Raw genomic sequence first — 22,164 nt, forward strand, 5'->3', positions numbered from 1 at the left:
CATTTTCGTTCACTTTAATTATGTAGGGAACAAAGGAGATTATTTTTTGTGATTGCAATTATCTCCATTCTCTGAAAATGCAAGAAACTAACACAGCCGAAACCTTGGCTGCTTAGAGAAAGTTCAAAGCCTACAGGATTTGCATAAACTATTCCTAACTAATGATGGTTAATGCTAAAATTCCCCTAATAAAAAAGGCTTGGGTGTAATAAAACCTAACATCTCTTTAAATATGCAAACTTTGGAGTAATGCTTCTCTCGTGTTCTCGTTCTATAAAAAGTTTATATTTTGAAAAGAATGGTTCCTCCTTGACTTTCTAACCTGTCCAAATTATTTAATGCCTTTGCACTGATACAATGTCTGTAATACAGGGCTTCTATTGAACACAGCTTTCATTTCGGCATGTTAAGGTGGTGTTGTTAACACCACCTGAGAGTACATGTCTCACCGTTGTCCCTGGCTGTGGAAGGCTCATCCAGAGACATCTGCTCCGCCAGTTCAGACAGGGAGTCATCGACAGGTCGAGCACTTCGTAGAGACATGGACAGCCTCCGCTTGATTATCTTCATCCTGTCCATCTTCTCACCTCCACCACTGAGGCCCACTGGCCTAAGGAAGAGGAGTAAAACCTCATGTTAATTTACAAAAATTAACATCATGATTAGCAACATTTCTCTAATTACACTAAGTGACAGTCGCCACCTTCATAATGTTTACTGTACAGCGAAACTACTAGAGTGGAGTCCCCTGCACATTTCCTAAAGTTCTATGATTGTGTTTGTTCACACACCGTGAGTTCTCATTGTTACGTGTCCCAAGTGCAAACACTGCAGAATAAAAGACAAAGAATGAGAGACAGACAAACCCAGAGAGGGAAAGAGAACAAACAAAAATGTACCCCCCCCCCAAAAAAAAATCATGTAAATGGCTGACTATGCAGTTCGCCAGAGATTTTAGACAACAGAAGCCTTCCCAGATGATTTGTGATTGACAAGCATAGGCATGCACAATTCCCACAACTAGTAGGAGATGAACCACTGCAAACAAACTGATATGCTTCAAACTAAAATTAAAGCTAATTAGTATTTAAGCATTATAACTAGTTGGTTCTGTAGTAGTAAAGTCTAAGCTGAGATCCATGGGCAACACCTTAATCAAATCACAAAATTGGTCTTTACGTATTTCTTATAACTAATAACACACTGAACATGCAGCTGCATGTGAAAAGTACCCTACCGTTAAAATAATGAGCAGTGGGAGCAAGTTGTTCTTTCAGCTGCGAGTCCCACTTCAGTCCCAGGTGGCACAGAACGGTCTAATGTGCAAATTTGCGACAGTTTTTATTATGAGTTTTGCTCTGTGTATATATGTATATGAATATATACTGCAGGCCAGCACAGCATGCTGTGTACTTGTGAACTAAAAGAAAAACTGAAGGGAAGCGCATTAGCATTGAGTCCTGTGCTGCAATCATGGCTGGATTTCTTTTGTGGAATGTCCCCCAGCAGGTTTGCACGTCTATATACTGAACTTTATGCTCGCTCTTCTTTGCCAAATAGCTGCAACTCATTCAGATTAAATGGATGACTGTTTATATGAACATAGATTTTCGACTCTTGCCACAAAATTCCAACAAAATTTGGGTCTGCACTTTGACTGGGCCATTCTATGGTATTTCCGCTTTAAACCGCTTCAGCTAATCAAAACTTTATTCATAGAGCACTTTCAAACGCAAATGTTTTACAGAGGTTAAAATGCAGTACTGATATTTTGGTTGTTTAGAGTTGTTATCCTGCTAGAAAATGAATTGCTGCTCCAGTCTCAAGTCTTTTATAGCTAACATGCTTTTTAGGCTGTATTTACTTCTCCCATATTTGATCTATTTTGCTTTTTAGCTTTTCTCACATAGAGTTCCCACAGTATGATCCTGCTACCACTGTGTTTTACATTGAGAATAGTGTTATCTAGCTACTGTGCAGTGTTAGTTTGGCACCACACAAAGCGCTTTGCATGTAGGTAAACAACTCCTTCAGTCTCATTAGACCAGAACCCCTTCCTTTTTTTTTTTCTTTTTTTTTTTTTGCTGTATTGTATTTGGGCTAGCAGAAAACAGGGCTTTATTTGGATTTCAATTGCTTCTTCTTGCTCTTCTTCGATATAAATAAGCAACTTATAAGCTATTGATAGTTTCTCCTATTTTACCTGAATTTCTGCATTTTCTTAAAAGTTGCCTTAGCCCTCTCAGCTGCTTCTCTTTTTCCTGTCCAGTTTGAGTGGACAGCCATGTCTTGGCAGGTTTGCAGTTGTACTATATACTCTTTCCATATTTGACTGCTACGTAGTCAAAATTTCCTAAGTTGATGTCCTTTTCTTTGCATGCATGCACTTTGCTGTGGATGGCTTGTTTTTATACTCTAAATACATTTTGCTTTACATTCTCAAAGCAAAGGCAGCATTGGCAGACCATTTCTGTTTCCCTTCCACTTCTCGCTCCCTCTGTCTAATCCAAAAAAGGTTCTGGAGCGGATAAGCACACACACCAAAGTACACGCAAATACGTCCAGCGCCCACTGCCCTTCACTCTGAATCCATCCTCGGAGGCTTCAACAAAAGCCATTCATCCTTTCAAGCTCTCAGTCTGTCAGACCTATTAGAAACACACAGCGCTTCGAGGGAACATCCTCACTGAGGACAACTGGCTTTTCTCTGCCAGAAGATGTGCACAGGCAGAGTCTTTATTTCTAACAACATTGTTTCTGCCAATTCATGTGACCATGGTTTGGTTTTTCCCCTCCAAGACATGAAGTTTAAGACTAGAACAAATGAGTGAAAACATAACAACCCTCTTTTATTTCACATCATCTGTTACTTGGATTATCATGGATCTAAGCTCCCTCCCCCTGCTGTTTTGCATATTTTCCCAGACTCCATTAAGAAGGAAGCCTCATGCAAACTTGAAGCTAAGATCCACAAATTATCAGGAATAATGAGTCACATTATAAGAAACAGCTGGTACCCATGCTTTTCCTATTACCAAGGTAATACATTGAAATGTTATCATCAACACACAGGGATGCTCCTGTTCCAGCATGTGAGCGTGCACACACACACGCACACGAACGTGCACCTAAACACACACATACGTCTTCCTATCTTCACAGGGACTTTGCATTCATTTCTATACCAAAACCTGACTCTTACCCTAAACCCATTACTATCTAATCCTTAACCTGAAAACCTCACTTCCTCTTATGGGGTTCGGGGTTGAGCCCACAAGGAGCAGAGGTTCCTCACAAAAAGCATTTGTAGGAAAAATGGGTCTCACAAGCAGAGAAATGCAGACGCACACACATCATGGCAACTAATTTCACAGTCTTAATCTTATCTGCGTTGATATAGCATGAATAGTAATAAGAAACCCATCCTCCACTGGGTGACAACATAAAGGAGTGCTGTACTAATTGTGCAATACTAATTGATCTGTGGGCAGATATAGCCGTTCTGTGCAAAGGTCTTTAGCCCTTGTTTCTTTATTTTTCTCTCCTGAGGAGGAAGCTTTTCAGAAAGAAAGCTTTCTCTGTGTTTTAAAGGTTCAAACGTTATCTTTTGAGAGAGGCCTGTCTTAACTCCTATGATAAACTTGGTGGTGGAATGAAAATAAAGTCATAAGTAAATCTGAAATTTACTAAATATAACGTACTTACACAAATGTAAGTATATTTGAAATATATTAAAGTTTTTGTTGTTTTTTTTTCACTAGGGCATCCATCAACTATTTATCCAGTGGGTGGTTCTTAAATATTTGTTTTGTTAAATCTTGGTATTGACTATTTTTTCGCAGATGCAGTGAAACTGCCATTTTCACAACATTTGTATGGAAACCAGCCAGACAAGGTTTTGAACTCTGAAATGCCTGATGGCCAACTTTCCAACGTTTCGGGGGAGATTTTTGTGTTTCCGACAGGGAACTTGGAGAACGGCATTTCTGAAACAGAATGTACTGCAACAGCCCAGGTTCTAACAGGAGGAAAAAAATGCATTTATAATATAAGTATACTTTGAAAATTACAGTCCTCTGATCTACTAAAAGCTTGTGATGTGACTTATTGAGATTATATTTATTGAAATAGAAAAATCTTCAAACATTTCTTAAATGTCTTTAAATATTAAATGTTCTTATTCTTCTATTTTTTGTAACTTCCTCCCTGTTTTAATGTTGATTTAAATATTTTTTGAATTTTAAATCTATTTTTGCAAAATTCTATTTTATTGGGATAAATTGCATTAAAAGAATTATGAGACCTGCACCTGTGATGGTTCATGGACAATTTCAGCAACAATGCAACATTAAACATGTCCACGAGACGTTTGGTCTTGTGTGATGCAGATGGACGTTTTTGAGAGTGAGAAACTTGGCAGCAGCGCGTCCATGCGAGGTTTGAGACATGTGGCCGATCACTGCCAACATGTGCACACCACACTCACCAAACACTATCAGCCCACGGATGAAAAGAAGGACAAATTCAGATGAAGGATGCAGCCTCACCTTCTAAAATGTTTACATTCTTTCTGCCGTTCAGATGAGTTTAAAAAGCAAGGCACGAGTTCTAAAATTCAAGCATTGCGGTGGACGCAGGAGATCAAAGGTCAATAGAATAAAAAGCACAAAAGGAGCAAAGGAATAAAACCTCTTTGTACGAAACCATAAGTCTGCGTCCGTTAACAGCTTGTGAGCATGTGTTTCCAAACACGTGGGGTGGCTGCAAGGTTGTGGTATTTTGGCAAGCGATACATCCCGGAGAAGGACAGAGGAGAGGTAAAGTCGAATTTATTCAAGACACACACACACACCACTTGGGTTGCTAGGTTACAGGCCCGGGCAAAATCTGCAGATTTGAGGTGAAAAGAAGAAGAAGAGAGAGTGCGAGAGATGAGAATTTACTTCTCTCCTCGATCTCGCCTCATTCTCTCACACAAACACATTCAAATGTGATCATGTCTGCTTTAGAAACTTTCTTTTTTTTTCCCACAGACCCTTCACCAATGTAATGTTGAGAAGCTAGTATTGGATTTCTCTGGCTGCTATAAAACGGGAAACAATAAATTGACTCGGGATTTGCGGGTGCCACATAAAACAAAAACATACACACACACACACACACACACACACTCCATCAATAGAAATAGTTTGGTTCATGGCATGTATTGCCCCCGTTTTTGTTTTCAGCCTTCCTGCCTTGAAACCTTCCTTCTTTTTTTACCGTAAACCTGCATTTTTATGTAATTCGCTGACACACAAATCACATGCATGCTTGCACATACATGCAATGTGGCAGAGTGGAGCGGGCACACACTGTGGTGCTCCAAACACTGCTTTTTGAGCAGCAGCCTCTGGATGCATGAGTAATGCACAAATCTGCCCAACTACAGAATCCCACACACAAACGCACCCATAGCCAATTAAACCAAACAATGGTCCATTCTTCTCATGGACCCAATGGCTTCTCCTCAACAGCTCTTCCAACACTTACCCTAAATGATTTGATATCAGGTGGTAGGAAGAAATAGTGGAGAGAGGCAACGCTAATAAGATGTTTTCATAATCTTTATGAACTAAAGACAGGGGAATTGTTTCTCATTGAAACACACTGGTGTTAGCATATTAATTAATTTTGACACAAACATGTTGGCTAAAGTCAGTATCACCATATTAATAGGGTAAATTATTTGTATGCCCTCCTGGCTCAAGTATGCATGCCATCAAAAACCTCAACTGTTTTTGAAAAAGCACCTTGGTAAAAATATTTATGCTTCTTGGACTTTTCTCCCTCTCAGTTGTAACCTGATCACAGAGAAAAAAGAATAACATTCCCATGTCATGATGCTGCCGTCGCCGTGTTTCATGGTGAACACAGTGTGTTCAGAATATCATGCAAACTTACATTTTCTCTATGTAGAGTTCGTTCAACAAAAAAATTACATTTCACTCTCAGCCCTTTAGAACGTTCCTCCACAACTCAGCTTTGTCCCCCACCTGTGTTGTGACAAACTGCAAAATAGACTTCTTGTGACTTTCTTTCGACAACGGCTTCCTTCCTCCCTTTATAAAGGCCAGACTCAAACAAACAACTGTTTTGTGTTCGTCATGATGCATGCAGTGATCAATAAATACATGTGACCAAAGCCAGTTTGCAGATACACATTTGCGCACCGCCTCCACCACAATGTGTGCCATCTGGATAAAGAGCCTTTCCTCAATTTCGCTTTTATTTTACAAGTCAGTTCTGCTTTCAGACTTTCAAAAGAATTCTTATGCACAAAATTACTTATTTACCAAAATAGGGCAATAGGGCCCTTTGTATTTTGCATCTTGAATTACATCACTTGTCTAAATCACATGAAGATATTCACCAGACACTTTTTCTGCACTTTCAAGATGACTTTCTAATATTTCCTTAAAAATAGAACATAGATATTCTATTTTACACCACAAGAAGAGTTGTGCATTTCCAAAATTGGTCCTCAAGTACCCCTGACCTACACATTTTATGTTTCTCCTTCCTTCTAATCACTTAAATGAATGGGTGATTAAGAGATGCTTCTGCAGGATTTGATGGCTGCAGAGGAGGTCGTGCAATTATTTCAATCAGGTGTGCTGGAAAATAAACACATCTAAAACATGCAGAAGTACACAAACTGAAACGTTGTTACGTTCACCTTCAAATTTTGTGCTCACAAACCAGAAGAGACACTAGGAACAAATAAGAGAATTACTCCACATGCTGTGCTTTACAGAAGTATTTATAGCAACATCATTGCTGCACTTTCTACTGCTTGTGTTTTGGGCTTTGTCTCCACCAGCTTTGCACATCCGGAAGCAGAGATTCTTACACATTCAGTCCATCACAGGGTGACATAGACACACAAAAGGCAAACGACAATGCACACACAGAACTACACTACACATAAGCAAAAGAGACCAATTAAAGTAATAGTGACAATTTTGGAGGAAGGAAGCCAGAGCACTCAAAGAAAACCCACACACACAGGGAGGAAGCATGCAAACGCCACACAGAAGAGACCCTAAGATAGGAGTCAAACCTGGGGTCTTCCTGCTGCAAGGCAACAGTGCTACCAAAACTGTGAAGCATTGGACCATAGTCCATCACATAACATTGTAATAAAATTGAATTTTTCTTGACATTAGAAGTAATGTCAAGAATTTCAACTGTCTCTAACTCCTGTTAATACCAGGAGTCCACTATACATCTTATTATTATTATTTTATATTATATATATTTGATGCCTGGAATTCTTCTTACTAGATAAAAATATATGAAGTGAAACTAGATTACACAATAAAAGTTAGCTTTGGAGAGTATAAAATATCAACCGTTTCATTTTCTCTCTTTCTTTCAGCAGCCATTTTATGTAGTTGGCAAATGTAATGTACAACTATCAAAATTTTAACAACAGTTTATTTTAATAACAACTCATTTGCAGTGTATGGTGAACAGCAATGCACAGTGATGTTGATATGTTTAATAACCTCACTTAATGAAGGCATGTAAAATGACCAAAACTTGGAACCTTTAACAAGATTTACAATTAATAAAGTTTCTGTACTCCAGTAAGAATTTCAACGTTAAATTTCACTTTCAAGTCGTTTAGCGACGGAGGTGATGAAGCATTAGAGCTGTGGATGATACGGAAAATATTAATGACTGATATAATATCCTCGTATCATGACACATTTTTCTGCTCAATGCTGATGCTTTTTTTTAAAGGCATACATTAGCTATTTCAGTAGTATTTTATATCTTAATCACAAACTATTTATGTATATTTTCTTATGCAAGATAAGTAATGAGATGAGCAATATTATATCAAATGTCAGCAAGAATTTAAGTAATTTATGTGACTAAGTACAAAAGGTATTTAAACGAAGTGACTTTTAGTTTTGAAGAGTGTACTCAAAAAAACTGATTCAAATAAAGCCAGGCAGAATGTTCAAATTAATTCAATTAAATTCAAACTGCTTGTTTTGTCAGTGCAGTGTACATTCACCAAAAAAATTAAAATAAAATAAAAAATTCTGATATTAACAACAATCATTTATAGCACAGGAAAAACAATAAAATAAGGATATGTATAAAATTATAATGGAATAAAAACAAAACTCAAAACTTTCAAAAACAGCAGGTTCAAACATTTTTGGAGGTTCATCTCAAGGACGAGTGAAATGATGTGAGGCATTACTTTCAATCTGTGCATCCCACACTGGGACTGATATCAATGATTTACCGCTAAATAATACTCCCTACTCACTGCAAACATTTTGTTGTCGCTCCGACCCACGCAAACTGCATAGTTACACCACCGTGGCCGTTTCTGAAGTGCATAAGGGCTTATTATTACCGACGTTAATGGAAGAACCGCAGGACTGCAGCACTGGACAGCCCGTCATACTTGGAAGCGCACGTCCCGGTGACCTGCGGGTAACGTGACGTGACCGGGAGGAAGCGCGGAACATTAGGAGCAAAGCGAGAAACCAATCCCAGCTCTTCAAGTTTTCACCCCAGTCCAGGCAGAGATTCCTCTACCTCCTGGGCCTTTGGTGCTTTCGGTCAGTTTCTCTCGCCCCGTGTTTTCCTGACGCAAGTATCCGGGAGGAGGAGAAGCAGGCAGGGCAAAGCAAAAGTTACCCTACCGCCTGCCGAAACAACTCAGGAAACAGGAGCCGGGGCAAACCCTGAGACTGCGCTTCTATTGAAATAGGAAACACTTCACGAAAGTAAAAAAAAAAAAAAAAAGTATCGGGAATTTACAAAATCCTCTGGGGACTTTGACTGGGCTTGTACTGCTGTACTCACAGTATCGCCATTTATCCAAATCTCTCAATGGTGCGACTAATTAAAGGCGATTCCCATGTCTGTTGTGATTTAAGGAGAGCACCAAACTATCCGCATGAGGTACACACGAGCGCTTACGCAGGGGTTACAGCATTTCTTTCAGCGAGTCTCAAGAACGAGCATACACCTGCAACGACAAGCGAGAGGGAGGGCGACAGAAATGGTTTCTGTGCTTGTTATTTCCACATCATCTCGACTAGTTAAAACAGGCAGTGAGGACAGGGCCCGACACAAACAAACCACACCGACCTGCTCGTGCTCCTGCCGCAGGAGACTTATTGTTCCGCTTGTATGTGGTAATCCAGGCAGCACACTGGGACTGGAGCCACTGCGACAAGTTCCTCCAACTACTTTGCTGTTAAAAAAAAAATCCCAAACTAATCGTTCCCCCTGTCCGGTAATTCCTATCCCTGCGTCGGCGGACGTGCGGCAGCGTCCCGTGCTCCGACAGAGTGCATTGTTAATCAGTAATAAACCATAATCCAGGTCAAACTTTGGCTCGTATTCAGTGCCGTCCCGTTCGGTGATGATCAGCCATATCGCTGCTGCTGTGTGGATCCCAAGTGGAAGCGGTGGCGTGATCCCGGAAAACACCGCAAGGGGTTTACGTAGCTATGCCTGCGTGTGCGTGTGTGTGTGTGTGTGTTTAAGGGAGAGTGTATTAGACCCTTTCACATCCACCCCCACCTCTATCCACTCTGTCTTAAAAAAGTAGAGTCAGATGGAATAATTTAAGGGGCAACATCACCAGGGGAAATTAGCCTTCATTATCCAAACTGATCTGTATTTAAATGTGCACCTCTGAGAAAATTCGAGTAAATAATGCATGACAATTATGGAAATTAAGTACTATGATCCACAACTCGTTAGCTGGCGTTGGGAGTAAATAGACAGAGCAGCTGTCACCTTTCGTCTGCCCCATTAAAAACCAACTAAAAAATTTTTAAGTTTTTTTTCTCTCTTCTTTTTTTTCTTTTTTCGTTGTGCACATATGGTATGAATATTTTACATACAGTAGACTTTCAACGAGATTAATGTTTCCCATCTTTATGAAATTGTGTTCTGTCGATAACAACATTTCCTTATTGCCGCTTTTGTAAAAAAGAATATGTATATATAGGCCTATATATTTTATGAGTATCACCCGGCAGCCTCGACACATTACGTCGCGTATCACAAATGACACAGCACAGTTGGGAGTCTCTGACATGTATTTTGTCGCCACCTTGCGGCTAAATAAGAGAAGTGCGTCGTGTTTGCATTAGTTGATATCTAGAATCAAATGGTTAAATCTGGCTTCATGATTATATAATAATCGGGACTATTACCAATAATGATGTACATATTATTTATTTTTGTCTTAAATTATTAATATATATATTTTTTTTTTATTTCTGGGGATCTGCAACCTGCAGCTCTAGAAAGCCAAGTGGCTCATTAGGTCTTTCTCAATGGCTCTTTATAACTTTGGATAAAAAATGATAAACGACTGAAAATTGTTTTTAAATGTGCATATGACAAATAGTGGTTTAAACAGCTTTCCCACAACAGAGTGACAAGTACCAGAAATAATGTTTACACCATTTCTTCTTGACATGATGAAGCCATCTATATGCCTTTATACATAATTGTTCACACATATCAGCATCCTATGCAAAAGAAAAGTCCTGCTTTTGTGTTGTTCTTATTTAAAAAACAAAAATAAAATGATGGTTCTTTTAAAAACGACAGCACATTTATTTCTTTTAAAAAAATATATACGTTGTCTCTTTTTCAAGTGGTCATGTATAAAAATTTGTGGCTCTGATTGGGGTTTATTTAGCTGCACCGAGAGCAAAAATGGCATTTTAGTTTACAAAGGTTTCAGATCTCAGAGCATTCCACAAAATCACTTAACAAATTAGTACGTGCGTTTCAGCATTCTGCGAACACAGGATTACCTTAAATTGTAAAAAAAAAAAAAAAAAAAATCAACCAGCAGTGTTTTCCTTCTGCTAAAATTTGACATTTAGAGTAAATGTCATTTAAACGTACCTTGATATTGGGAACTGGCCGGTAGAGGTCGCTAACACTTTAGAGCAGCTCATGAACAACGAATATCGCGGTCTATCTTGTTGTTAGGCAGGTTGTCAGGGGCAGCGCAGCTGTCAGTTAGCTCGAACGGGATTAGGAGCTTTTATATAATGACGACACATGTATTTATTAAAGAAAAGGATTGTCACTGCACTTGTTTGCTCAATCGATGCTGTCCTAATTCGTCGGGTAACAGTAGCCAACACGACAGTGTCGTTTTTTCTTAAAATAAAAAAGAAGCAGGAGTTTGCAATGGGGCTAACTCTGTAGCTAGCTGAACAGCCCAAGTATGCTAATGTAAATAGCTAGCTAACATTTTCCAAGATAGCTCGAGCCTGGCTGGTTTGTGTTTTTACGTTATACTGTAAACACTTTAAAACAATATCTGTGTGTTGTAAACGATGGATGAAGCTCAAGAAGATTTATTGGAACACGAAGACATCAGCCAGAAGCCGTTATCACCACCTTACAACCTTCCTCCTCTTCGATCCACACGGCTGCACATCCAGAGAAGCAATGTTTGCTCTCGGGCTTATTTCGTGGTGGTCATGGTCTTCTTCCATGTTTACATCTTGAATGTCATTGCACTGCTACTCTACGTGCACTACAACAACGGCCCCGGGGATTTAGTACGTGGAGATGGGGCGTCCTCAGCTCCAGTCATCAACACGGACAGGCGCCTGCCCCAACCTGCTCCATCAGAGAGAGAGTTGCATGTGGAGGAATACAGTCAGAGTTTCAGCCTACATCGTATGGAGGGGATACGGGTAAGATCTTTGGTATCATTTATAAGAACTTAAATTTCCTGATCACAAATTTAATATGAGACAGTACTGCTTGAGAGTGAGTATTTGACCAGAGAACTGCTGATTCCTTAAGTAGAGTTCAGTGGTGATGTATAATTAAATTTTTCCCAATGGAAAATTATTTTCCAGCATGTCCATATATCAAGAAACACAAATGATTACACATAAATAGGAAATAAATAACAGCCCACATCGTTTTGCAAATATATGCATGCAGTTCCTCACTAATTCTACATTAAAACTATGTTCTGTGCTCCTCCAGGTTGGACATGTTCAACATGTGTCTGTAGTACCAGACAGAACACACGAGATGAAAACACTCAGCCTGAAACCTTTGCTGTTTGGTAAGTAAATCGTAATACCTGAACAAGACCTGTCATCTATGAAAAACTCAAGTTGCATAATGTGTTGGTTCACATTTTTTTATTTGAAAACACCGCCTGTCCTGCAGCCACCTGAGGCGTCTGCGATGTTAGCAAGATATGCCTGATTCAACCAGTTTGACAGAACGTCTAGAAACACTATCCGAGAGGGTAACTTGAGTGTGCCATGAAACACACTGCAAAATGCTTTTCCAAGGAGGAATGGAATTTCCCCCAAATAACAATAAAATAGAACCGATTATAATAAACATGACTGCTGTTAGGCTCGGAAAAAAGTTAATGCAGAAGTTACATTTCAGATGTAACTGCATTTCCCCATATATAAAACTGCCATTTTTGAAAATATGGTTTATTTTGTCAAAAACGATGAAACAAAATTAAAGTGACAGAAATTATGCTGCAATATTTATTTAACAAAATTTAATAAAAAAAACACACAGGATGCATTTTTTATGATTCAAGAACTACCTTCAGAAATATATACATATATAAAGAATGAAACAGATAGATTTTTTTTGCTTCACCAATATTAATTAGAAAATACAGTAAGCAGATTTGCATAGAAAGAAAACTCAATAAGAAAATTAATTTGAAATATATAAACCAGCAACAAACCAGCGACATTAAATTAAAGATTAGAAACATAGTATTTACATTTCCTATCATCTTCCCATCATCTTTTATGCTCAGCTTTCATAGTGACAGTTTCTCAATCCTGAATGTGCTGTAGCTATCATTTTCAGTCCTAAACTGCTTTGAATTCCTTTTAAAAAGTCAAACAAATATTTAAAGCTGTAGCTTTATGCCAAACTCTAAACTCTATCCACCCAGGGTGGTTGATCTCACACTCAGAATGTTCTAAGATTCTGTAAGATCTTAGTTCCTGCACCTGTGACTTTTCCACTTGCGCACAGCTGCAGTGAGGCTTCTGTCTTGTCTTTGCCAAGCATAAGCCTTATTGACCACCAGGCGTTCCCCCTGGACTGTCCCGGTTAATAGGAAGGTGCCGCCTCGTGGATGCTGTCGGGTCATGTTCCGAACACATGTGGCATCTCTCTCGAGCCACAGTTCAATGCGTGAGCGAATCTGCTCACCGAGCAGAGACCCGCGCTTTAAAACATCCAGCTTTGCAGCCAACGAGAACTGAGATAGACTCACTGGACTATACCTAAGCCTCGTCAGACGCAGCTTCACAACTGGGAGGATAATAGATAAACAGAAATGCAATATTAACTTTTGTTTTCAGTTAAAGAAGCAGGGTGTTTTTGTTGGAGGAGACATCTCGGTACTCACCAAAATCACTCCTACAGAATGTCTCCAGTGTCTCTTTTGAGGAGGAGGCCTCCTCCAGCTCACAGTCCCGACAGCTTGCCTGAGGCACTGAAACCGTTAAACCACCAATTGAATAATTGGTTTAATGAACTCAACTCATTTACTCGTGTGCGGGTGCTCACCTCCGCGCGCCCCGGTGTAGGCAGTTGTGTTGGTGATGGAGGAGATGCACACGAGGTGGTCTGCAGGATACTGGTCACACCGCAGGATTTCAGGCCAGGGGTAGCCATAGCAACTCATGATTGGTGCACAGCTGTCCCTCACAGATTCACACAAACTTCTGCAGGGGGAGACAAACCTGTCAAAGACGGCATGGAGAGGGAAATGGACAGCAGTGATTAGAAGAAAATTTTTAAATAGACTTAAGAATACACACCACCCGGCTAAAATGTGCTAATGAGATAAAAAGGAGACCTGTGATTAACTAAAGTTTCTGTGTGAAAGCAGAGCAGTTTTATCTGAGATTAGCACCAACTGGCATCATTTCTAAATAGTGTTATAGTTTGATGACCCCGTCGGTTTTGGTTGAAAAAAGTATTCTTTCTCCACCTTTTTTTTCTCTCTTGAAACTCTTCTTCTACGGTGTAACTTGCTGTAGTGCTAATGGCTTTAAGAAATTACAAAATAAGAACGCTACAGTCTTTTGAGTCAGTTTTTTGTTTTTTTTGACACATTCTATTCTACTTTGTGAAAACAAAACGTACCTGTCCAGGCAGATTGGAGCAAAAAGAGAGCAGAGGAAAATGCGAGCGTCTGGATGGCACTCTCTGGCCAACAGTGGCAACCAGCTGGCGCTCTGCTGGACAGCCTCAGCTGGAGAATCATGGCCTAGGAGGTTAGGGATCCGCATGGTATCATAACCAATGTTGTGACACAAGGCCATGCTGGAAGGGATTGGCACACATCGAGAAGAGAAGCGGGGATCCCACAGTTTACCGTCGCTTATTGAGTGTGTGGATCTGAAGTTAGACGGAGCACCAGGCTCTCCCCACGCTTCTCCGTCTTCTGCTGCTTCTGCGATTCCTTGCTTTGAAGAAGAAGAATCTCCAAATACATCTTCTTTCCTGCTGTCCACATTTGTCAGGTCTCTGCCCTTGTCCTTAAACACAGATTGAAGCATGTCTTCTGTCCTGATATGTCCGTCCAGCTGTGCTTGACCTCTGCGTAGACTCACCGGTTTGCTGGACCCAGCAAGTATGAGGAGAAGGAGCAAAGGAGCTAACTGGGAGAACATTGTCGTCAGAAAGTTAAAACGGGGGGGGCAAATCAAGAAGTGACAATGAACTCTTGGTTAAAGTGGAGGAGATGTTGTCAGAATGGATGTATTTATAGTGGGCGGTGAACAGATTTGCATAGAAACAGAAAAGGGGAGGTGTAGAGTGCTGTTGGAGGTAGGGACGGGGTGCCAGGAGAGAAGTGCATTAATTTATTGAGTAAATTTAATATTTTTTGTAAGATTTGAGGTTTTGTAAGGGGATGTTTTTATAAACAACTGTTAAATTGTTCTTTTTTTCTTCTTCTTCTTTACACTTTAAATCGAGGATCATATTCAGTCCTCGGCAGAGAATTTCCTTTACTCTTTCTAGAGACTGCAAGCTTTGAGTCAAGACTGTAGAGAAGATTTCTAATCTCGATAATTTTATGTAAATCTGTACACTGAATGATGAAAATTGTGGTGATATTGGAAACAATGATTTCCTCAGAGCCTGAGGTAATTATTGACCAAGTTAACAACAACTGAACTCTGTATGGGCAGCTCTACATGTGTGAGCATGTGCAGGAGATATACACAAAATGTCCCACTGCGTCGCCATGGCGTGATTCCTGCTCTGACAAGCAGGTCACTTCCTTTCCGGGGGAGAAAGACAGACAGCCATGGGGGGGAGAAGAGGAAGCCTCGGTCCCTCTTCATTCATATCAGTTGTCCAAATTAATGAGGCTTGACCGGACAATGGGGATTAACCAAGGGTTCAGTATAAATGACATGGTTGCCAAACAAGGCTTCTACTATACAAGTAACCAACCTGCCGGAAGCTCTTTATCCGAAGGGGTCACGACGGGGAGACACAGATGGGTTGCAGGAGAGAAAAGGCAAATGATCAAAGAGTACATCATAACTACATGCATTTAGTAATATGCACGTTTAAGACTCGACTGCCAATCAATCTGGAAAAGATTTTGGAAATTAGAACAGATGGAAAAACTGACTCGGCCTTTATTTTGCCTTCATTCAATACAATGAGGTAGTTTAGGGTGTGCAAAATGAGAACGAGGATAGCAGATTCAAATTGTGTTCCTGTATTATGTTAATTGATTTTAGCATTTTCTCATTCCTTGACGCCGGTACTTCCTTTCTCTATGTTGCCACTCATTAAAGCTGCCTGAGGGACAGGCTGTATCACAAGAGGCTCAATGTAGACAGACCGAGGGGAATAACCTGCACTCGTTAGATGCACTGTTAGTTTACTCCTTATGCCTCATAGGAGGACCTTCATGTGAATATTTTGATATTTACTGTACCTTCCTACCTTTCTTTTTTTTTGGTTTGTTTTTTGTTTTTGTTTTTTTACAGTAAGGGCCAAAATCAAACTTTTTACTATTTAGAGATATACATATATGGCATAAACTACTTGTCAGATCAGACTAGAAATAAGAAAAACACACCCTGAGGCGATTGTAGCAAAAGGTGATACGGCAAATGTAAATGAGCCGCACACTTTTCAGCGTTTACGTTGCAAAGAAGTTTGAAACCATGTGTTTTCCCTTCCATCTGCACTGCTTTGTGTTGGTCATCCACATCAAATTTGTGGTGTGTGTTGCCTGTCACTATTTATTGATGTGTTTTTATGTTTTTTCCGCAGAGATCCCTGGTTTCCTATCGGAGGAGGAGTGCCGTGTGGTGGTACAGCTGGCCCAGCTCAAAGGTCTGATGGACAGCCAGGCAGCAACACCTAGCCAAGATCAAACAGAGTTAAACCAGCCGCTGCTTTCTCTGAGCACGGAAGAGGTCTTCCGTCTGTTGGACCTGAACCAAGACGGGTTTCTTCAGAAGCAGGAGGTATCCTCAGGATAACAGCACACCCACATTTAGATGCAGGAGGAATATACATTTCTGAAACGGAAATTGTGAATTGTTAAATTATGGTTTTCCTTTTTTTGTGAAAAGACAAAATATTTTGTTTGCCGTCTAGATTGTGAGTCATTCTCGTTCTCGAGATGGGACGTGGTTAAGCCCTGACAACTTACGGCAAATACTGACTGGCCTGGAAGCCTCTCCAACAGGTTAGTCCTTTTGTAATTCATATGCATATTTCTAAATGCTCTGGGTAATAGTAGAGACAAAGCTGGATTGCTATGCAAAATAGAAAGATCTGAAATTTGAAAGAAGTAGTTTTCATGTCTGGATAATTATTGGGAAAGAAAGTAAGTGCTAATAAGTGAACGTTTATTTCCAGATTTTCTTGTCTTCCCACTCATCCACTCTTACAGAGTGTGTTATTTGTTTCTATTTCAATACCTGACCTCTTTTTTTTGTTTTGTTTTATGGGCTTTAAAAAAATATTGAGAACACTGGATATTTTACTCTCAAAAATATGCAGCTTTGTTGTAAAAACATGTAGAAACCTTCAAAACGTAATAATATGGATTCCTTTTCAGAACATCTGTTGGCTTTTCTCTAGGATCTTTGGATACATTTTCAAAATTCTTGTAATTAATCTGTGTGTGTTTGTGTGTGTGTGGTCCCTGCTTTTGTTCTGGTAAAGAGACTGTAAATAGCTGACTTGTGGCTGCGGTTGCGTGAGAGTGTTTGTGAATGTTAAGGCAGGAAGAGGCACCGTTTTGACCCGATACCATTGTGCCAGGCGTTCTCCACATCCGGAAGGGCCTCGTCCTATCTCATTAAAACCCAATTGTCTGTCAGGCCTTTCACTTAATTTTCCCCCGGATACCCTGTATTCCCCAACTCCCTTGTCCTCTAGTCACCTCTGCTCTGGCACCCCAGAGCTATTGTTGCGACTGGGACTCGGGTCTCCAAGGGGAACTCAGGACAGTTTTAGCTGGAAAAATCAGCACATGGCTGAACAAAGAAGAAATGACTAGAAAGGTTTTTCACTAAACAGGAATTCAGGAATTCATTCAACTGAACTGGAATCACAGTCCTGCATCCTATACGACTTGTTTAATGAGATCTCCTCTTTTCTATGTCCCTTGCAGGAATCCTGACACTCGGAGAATTTCGGCGTGTTTATGATGTGTCCCAGCGTCCACGGCAACAGCGAAGCGGGAGCCTGCATAGTCACTTTAAGCAGAGAAACCGACATACATGGCTCTTTCAGGGGCTTGGATCTCACCGTGTTCTGCAAACCCTCAGAAAAAGGTCCCTATCCATATAGACTTCCTCCATTTTGTTTCACATATACAGCTTGCATTAAAATGGAGCACTTTTATTTTGTTTCCTCCTGTCTCCTGCTCAGAGTAATCGCTCTGACTCGTCTGCCCTCTGCACTTCTGGAATTAAGTGAGCCACTGCAGGTCTCCCACTACGAGCACGGAGACTTCACCAACGCTCACTATGACAGCAGCTCGTCTCAGTCAGAGACCACCTGTGCACACACACGGCTGGCAGGAAACACGTCTGCTCTCACAGAGGTCTCCTGCAGGTATGCAGCTTCTCGCATCTCAGATCTGGAATCCAGAAATAGATTGCTGTTTGACTTTCAAAATTTTGCCATTTATAATCAAATGTAATAAAAATCTGAGCCTTTAAGGACTCTGTGTTCCTTTTATTCTGTTTTATTTGTTTGCTTGTTTTTCTTCAGGTATTTGACGGTGTTATTTTACCTCAGCTCTGTTGAGGAAGGTGGTGAAAGTACCTTTCCTGTGGCGGACAATCGTACTTACAATGAGCAGGTGAATTCGGATTTGTGTACATCCGTTTGTATGAGCATTTGTATGGAATTCAGCAAAGCCTAGACACCTCATGTTTATTGATGATGTGTATTTTAGGCTCTGGTCCAGGATGGAGTTGATTTGACGGACACTCAACAGGCCTGTGGCAAAGGGAACCTGAGACTGACCCCAACCGCTGGAACAGCTCTCCTCTGGTATAATCATCTCTCTGATGGCAGAGGTAAAAAAAAACAACAACCTTTTGTTATATGTTATATCTTAACAGTGTGTTCATTAACTCATGTTGCTCATATTTAGACCTGAATCTAGTATCTATGTTGGCGGTTATATAAACCAAGAAGTTTGAGTAAACCGTCTTTGCTGTTGTTTCCTCCATGTTTCTCTAGGTTGGATGGGCGAGTTAGACGAGTATTCCCTGCATGGTGACTGTCCAGTCAAGCGAGGAGTAAAGTGGGTGGCCAACAGCTGGGTGAATGTGGACCCTGATCACCAGCAGCAGGCTCGCTACCAGAGACTAGTTGCTCAGAGGCATCAAGCCAAGTCTGGTATGGATGAGCACTACCAGTCTCTGTCACACAGCGACCTCCACCTGGATCTATAGCCAGGCTGTGAAACAACATGACATCAAAACATTGCTTTGGAAATGGAGTTATTCCGTCTAGTGTGGTCTAACTGACATTTACACAACATCAGATGATGAGGAGGACTTTGCAAAAGTCAGGAGCAGCCCTCATCATTTATATAGATGGCTCAGTCCCAAAGAGCTCAAAACTTACATAACACTGAGATCAGCTGAGATATAATGTATCTGTGTTCCAATTTTATTTCTATTTTCTAATGGACGCTAATCATCTGCTTTAAATTATATCATACGCTAATCATCTGCTTTAAATTATATCATACGCTAATCATCTGCTTTAAATTATATCATAATCCTCTTTTCTTCATCACTTGGCCAGTTTCTTCAGATTCTTTTAAAAGCCACAACTTCTTAAGTGAGGTTATCCAATAATTGAGCCAAGATCAGTTTTTGTTAGATTTTTTTTTACCTTTAACAGCAAAAAACTGTGTATTATTGGTTCTCAGTCAAATTGTTTGAGTGGGCACAACACTAGATTTAGATGCCTTTATTTGTTCCATAATGATTCATAAGTATGGATTGCCGAGCTCAAAAGACATTTCTTTGACACATTTCAAGTACAAGAATTGAACAGAAATATATTTAGATTAGTTACTGTGAAAGAGTTGTGGAAATCTCAAAACTATGTCAGTTCCAAAGAAGCAGGTCGGGCCTTTTAAGTGCAAAATTTAAGCGATAAAGAGAAGCTCTAGACTTTTGCATTGTTCTTAGTCGACATAGTAATTGCACATAATAGCATCACATATCTCTTTTTATAAAATATCATGATTTTAATACTGATGGGGCCAATTCCCTAAAATTTTATTCATCAGACACATTACCCAGAAATTTAGGACTGTAAATGTTTCTAACCTAAACCGCACCTTAAAGATATATAACTGATATATTATATTATATTATATATATTATATTTCTAAACAAAATGAGGAGAAATGCAAAAGCATGCAGTCAAATATAAGAGATAAGCTAGTGTGCATTTTGTTTTGGTTTGTGAGGCTTCTGCCCCTGCTTCAGGCTATCCTTATTTATTTTCTTATTTATTGCTTTGAAATTGAAGCCTTTTGTTAGAAGTTACCATAATGCTTATCAATGAATGTGTTTCCTGAGGGAAAATGTTTCTCAGATCTTTTCTTTCAGCTCTATTCATCTATGTCCAGAGATGATGATCTGTTATCATGAAGTGTTATTCAATAAGACTTTGTCGTCATCCTGTAAAACCAGGAGTCAGGATTAAAATGGGCTGGACAGAATGATACACAGGCAGTCCTTCAGGTAAAAGACAAATGTAGGTCTTTCATATGTTTTGCTGAGTGTTTTTTTCCACACAAAAATATATTTATTGTCTCAGACTATTTATTTATTTATTACCAGAAATTGGTAATTTTATTTAAAGACACTGGGTATTTATGAATGGTTGACATTGCACTCAATCTGTAAGTCTGTACATTGTACTCGTGTGTGTTGAGATGTTTACTGTATAAAGCTATGTTTTATTAACGGTGTTTGAGTGGGTTTTTTTTTGTGATGACGTTGATCCACATTTTGGCCACTAGATGTCGTTCAAAATCAAGTATGTCCCCCTAATCTGAAGCATGAAACAAAACTAATTCAGACAAAGATTAAAACCACAATTTAAAATCACATCTTTAATGTCACAAGAAACATTCACCTACACAACTGTTAGACAGACATATGTTTGCAGAAGACTTTTCCAACAATGTAACTCAAAAGTTATGTTTCAGTCTCATGAGCTGGAACAGTTCATTCTTAAAACTGTTAATGTCATTAGTAAGTTATAAATGTTAAAAAGTTAAATCTGAAATCACATGATAGTCCTTCAAGTTGACAGTAGAATGAATACTTGGGACTGCAATAAGCCAAAAAGGTTATCACAGCTCACAAACATTAATAACTATCATTATATTGGTTTTGGAAATGATTTTTGTCCCTTGTAACATTTATAACTCAAACCTTTTCACTGATCATTTAGGTTTCTAAAATTAAGGTGAAGACTGGGATTGGTTTCCATCCTAAACTTTGGGCACCTATAATTGTAACCATTGTCTGCTGGAAGATACCATGTAGGCAACAGCTACATGTTTTTCTATTTTTTACCTCTATGTTACAGACAATCTCAATAAAATAAGGTATCACTAAAAAGTTGATGTTTTTCAATTCAAATAATAGAGTGAAGCTTGCATACAAAACAGTTACGATTATATATTTTACTTACATGTTTGTACATTTTGACAAGTGAAAACCAAAAATATTGTGAAAAAAAACATACTATATAAAGCAGACAAAAATATTTTTTATTAATCAAATGTTAACATCCAAATTGTGACCTACAAAGTCCAGTGCAGAACTGCATACTTTACAACAAGGAGGGCAACACAGAAATGCTATTGCTCAAAACATTTCCTGGGTGCTGGGTCCAAATATGCGAATGGGAAGTTGAGTGAAAGAAAGACACGCAGAAAATGTCAACAATAACCACAGCCTTGGCAAAGTTGTATACCAAACCATTTCAAGGATGTGAGAGACCTTCTAAAGGCATGTTCAGTAGTCAGTGCATCAAGACTTACCACACACGCATGTATCCATGAGCTTTAGCTGTCACACAATGCCAGAAGCCTCTTACCCAGACCTCTTACCTAAGAAAAAGAATGACAGGAAGAAAATAAATCAGGGCCGCACAGTGAGGAGAAGGAGGAATAGTAAAGTAGTACGGAATTCAAGTTGTTGAGGAGCCATATCATGTTCTGCTGTTGGTCCAATATGTTCCAAGCACAGAACTGCCATCTACTGTGAAATCTTTGTACACTTGATGCTTCCCTCTGATGACAAGCTTTATGAATATACTGATTTAATTTTCCAGTCAAACTTGGCACATGATGTAAGATTGTAGTGGAGGAATTTTGATCCACTGTCTCCAGGAGAATTGTGTTAATTGGGACTCCTTAGATTGCTTTTGATCATGAATCACGATCATATTTAAAGTCCTTCCACAGCATTTCAGTCGGAGTTAAGTCCAGACTGACTCAGCCAATACAAAGACTGATTTGAGAGGTTCAGAGGTGGACATATTGCCTCTGAATGCTTCAGC

At 39.6% G+C, this 22,164-nt stretch overlaps 3 protein-coding genes across 7 annotated transcripts in view; 1 reads left to right on the forward strand and 2 right to left on the reverse strand.

Annotated features, from left to right (window-relative positions):
* Nucleotides 1-11,047, reverse strand: part of LOC129370270 (cyclin-dependent kinase 17-like) — a 44,050-nt gene extending 33,003 nt beyond the window's left edge. The window contains exons 1-2 of one of the 5 annotated variants that reach the window (XM_055046124.1): nucleotides 10,948-11,047; nucleotides 450-610 (exon numbers count right to left, since the gene is read on the reverse strand). In XM_055046124.1, the coding sequence (XP_054902099.1) occupies nucleotides 450-610; nucleotides 10,948-11,000 (214 nt within the window). In that variant the 5' untranslated portion in view covers nucleotides 11,001-11,047. Of the gene's footprint in view, nucleotides 1-449; nucleotides 611-9,162; nucleotides 9,508-10,947 lie in introns of those variants that run through there. The other 4 variants (XM_055046125.1, XM_055046127.1, XM_055046129.1 and 1 more) reach the window with 4 other exon arrangements.
* On the forward strand, nucleotides 11,048-20,555 carry LOC129370271 (transmembrane prolyl 4-hydroxylase-like). Its single transcript, XM_055046130.1, has 9 exons — nucleotides 11,048-11,753; nucleotides 12,055-12,136; nucleotides 16,369-16,565; nucleotides 16,699-16,789; nucleotides 17,723-17,885; nucleotides 17,983-18,168; nucleotides 18,328-18,418; nucleotides 18,515-18,638; nucleotides 18,805-20,555. Exons 1-9 carry the CDS (start codon nucleotides 11,388-11,390, stop codon nucleotides 19,017-19,019), a joined length of 1,515 nt encoding a protein of 504 aa, XP_054902105.1. The 5' UTR covers nucleotides 11,048-11,387; the 3' UTR covers nucleotides 19,020-20,555.
* On the reverse strand, nucleotides 13,052-14,741 carry LOC129370272 (secreted frizzled-related protein 2). Its single transcript, XM_055046132.1, has 4 exons — nucleotides 14,212-14,741; nucleotides 13,630-13,805; nucleotides 13,469-13,555; nucleotides 13,052-13,371 (listed from the first exon to the last, which is right to left on the reverse strand). The coding sequence occupies exons 1-4, from the start codon at nucleotides 14,739-14,741 to the stop codon at nucleotides 13,052-13,054; spliced, it is 1,113 nt and encodes a 370-aa protein (XP_054902107.1).
* Nucleotides 20,556-22,164: the final 1,609 nt, after the last annotated feature.

Source organism: Poeciliopsis prolifica, unplaced genomic scaffold (assembly GCF_027474105.1).
Source record: "Poeciliopsis prolifica strain line A6 unplaced genomic scaffold, Auburn_PproV2 SCAFFOLD023, whole genome shotgun sequence".
NCBI classification, from domain to species: Eukaryota; Metazoa; Chordata; class Actinopteri; order Cyprinodontiformes; family Poeciliidae; genus Poeciliopsis; species Poeciliopsis prolifica.

Excerpts from the sequence above, each read along its gene's own strand:
- LOC129370272 (XM_055046132.1), bottom strand. The coding sequence starts at position 14,741 with ATGTTCTCCCAGTTAGCTCCTTTGCTCCTTCTCCTCATACTTGCTGGG. Across the intron at positions 13,806-14,211 it reads GCTCCAATCTGCCTGGACAG|GTTTGTCTCCCCCTGCAGAA; the intron begins GTACGTTTTGTT and ends CGTCTTTGACAG. Across the intron at positions 13,372-13,468 it reads ATTCTGTAGGAGTGATTTTG|TTGTGAAGCTGCGTCTGACG; the intron begins GTGAGTACCGAG and ends TTATCCTCCCAG.
- LOC129370271 (XM_055046130.1), top strand. The coding sequence starts at position 11,388 with ATGGATGAAGCTCAAGAAGATTTATTGGAACACGAAGACATCAGCCAG. Across the intron at positions 11,754-12,054 it reads ATCGTATGGAGGGGATACGG|GTTGGACATGTTCAACATGT; the intron begins GTAAGATCTTTG and ends GTGCTCCTCCAG. Across the intron at positions 16,566-16,698 it reads GGTTTCTTCAGAAGCAGGAG|ATTGTGAGTCATTCTCGTTC; the intron begins GTATCCTCAGGA and ends TTTGCCGTCTAG.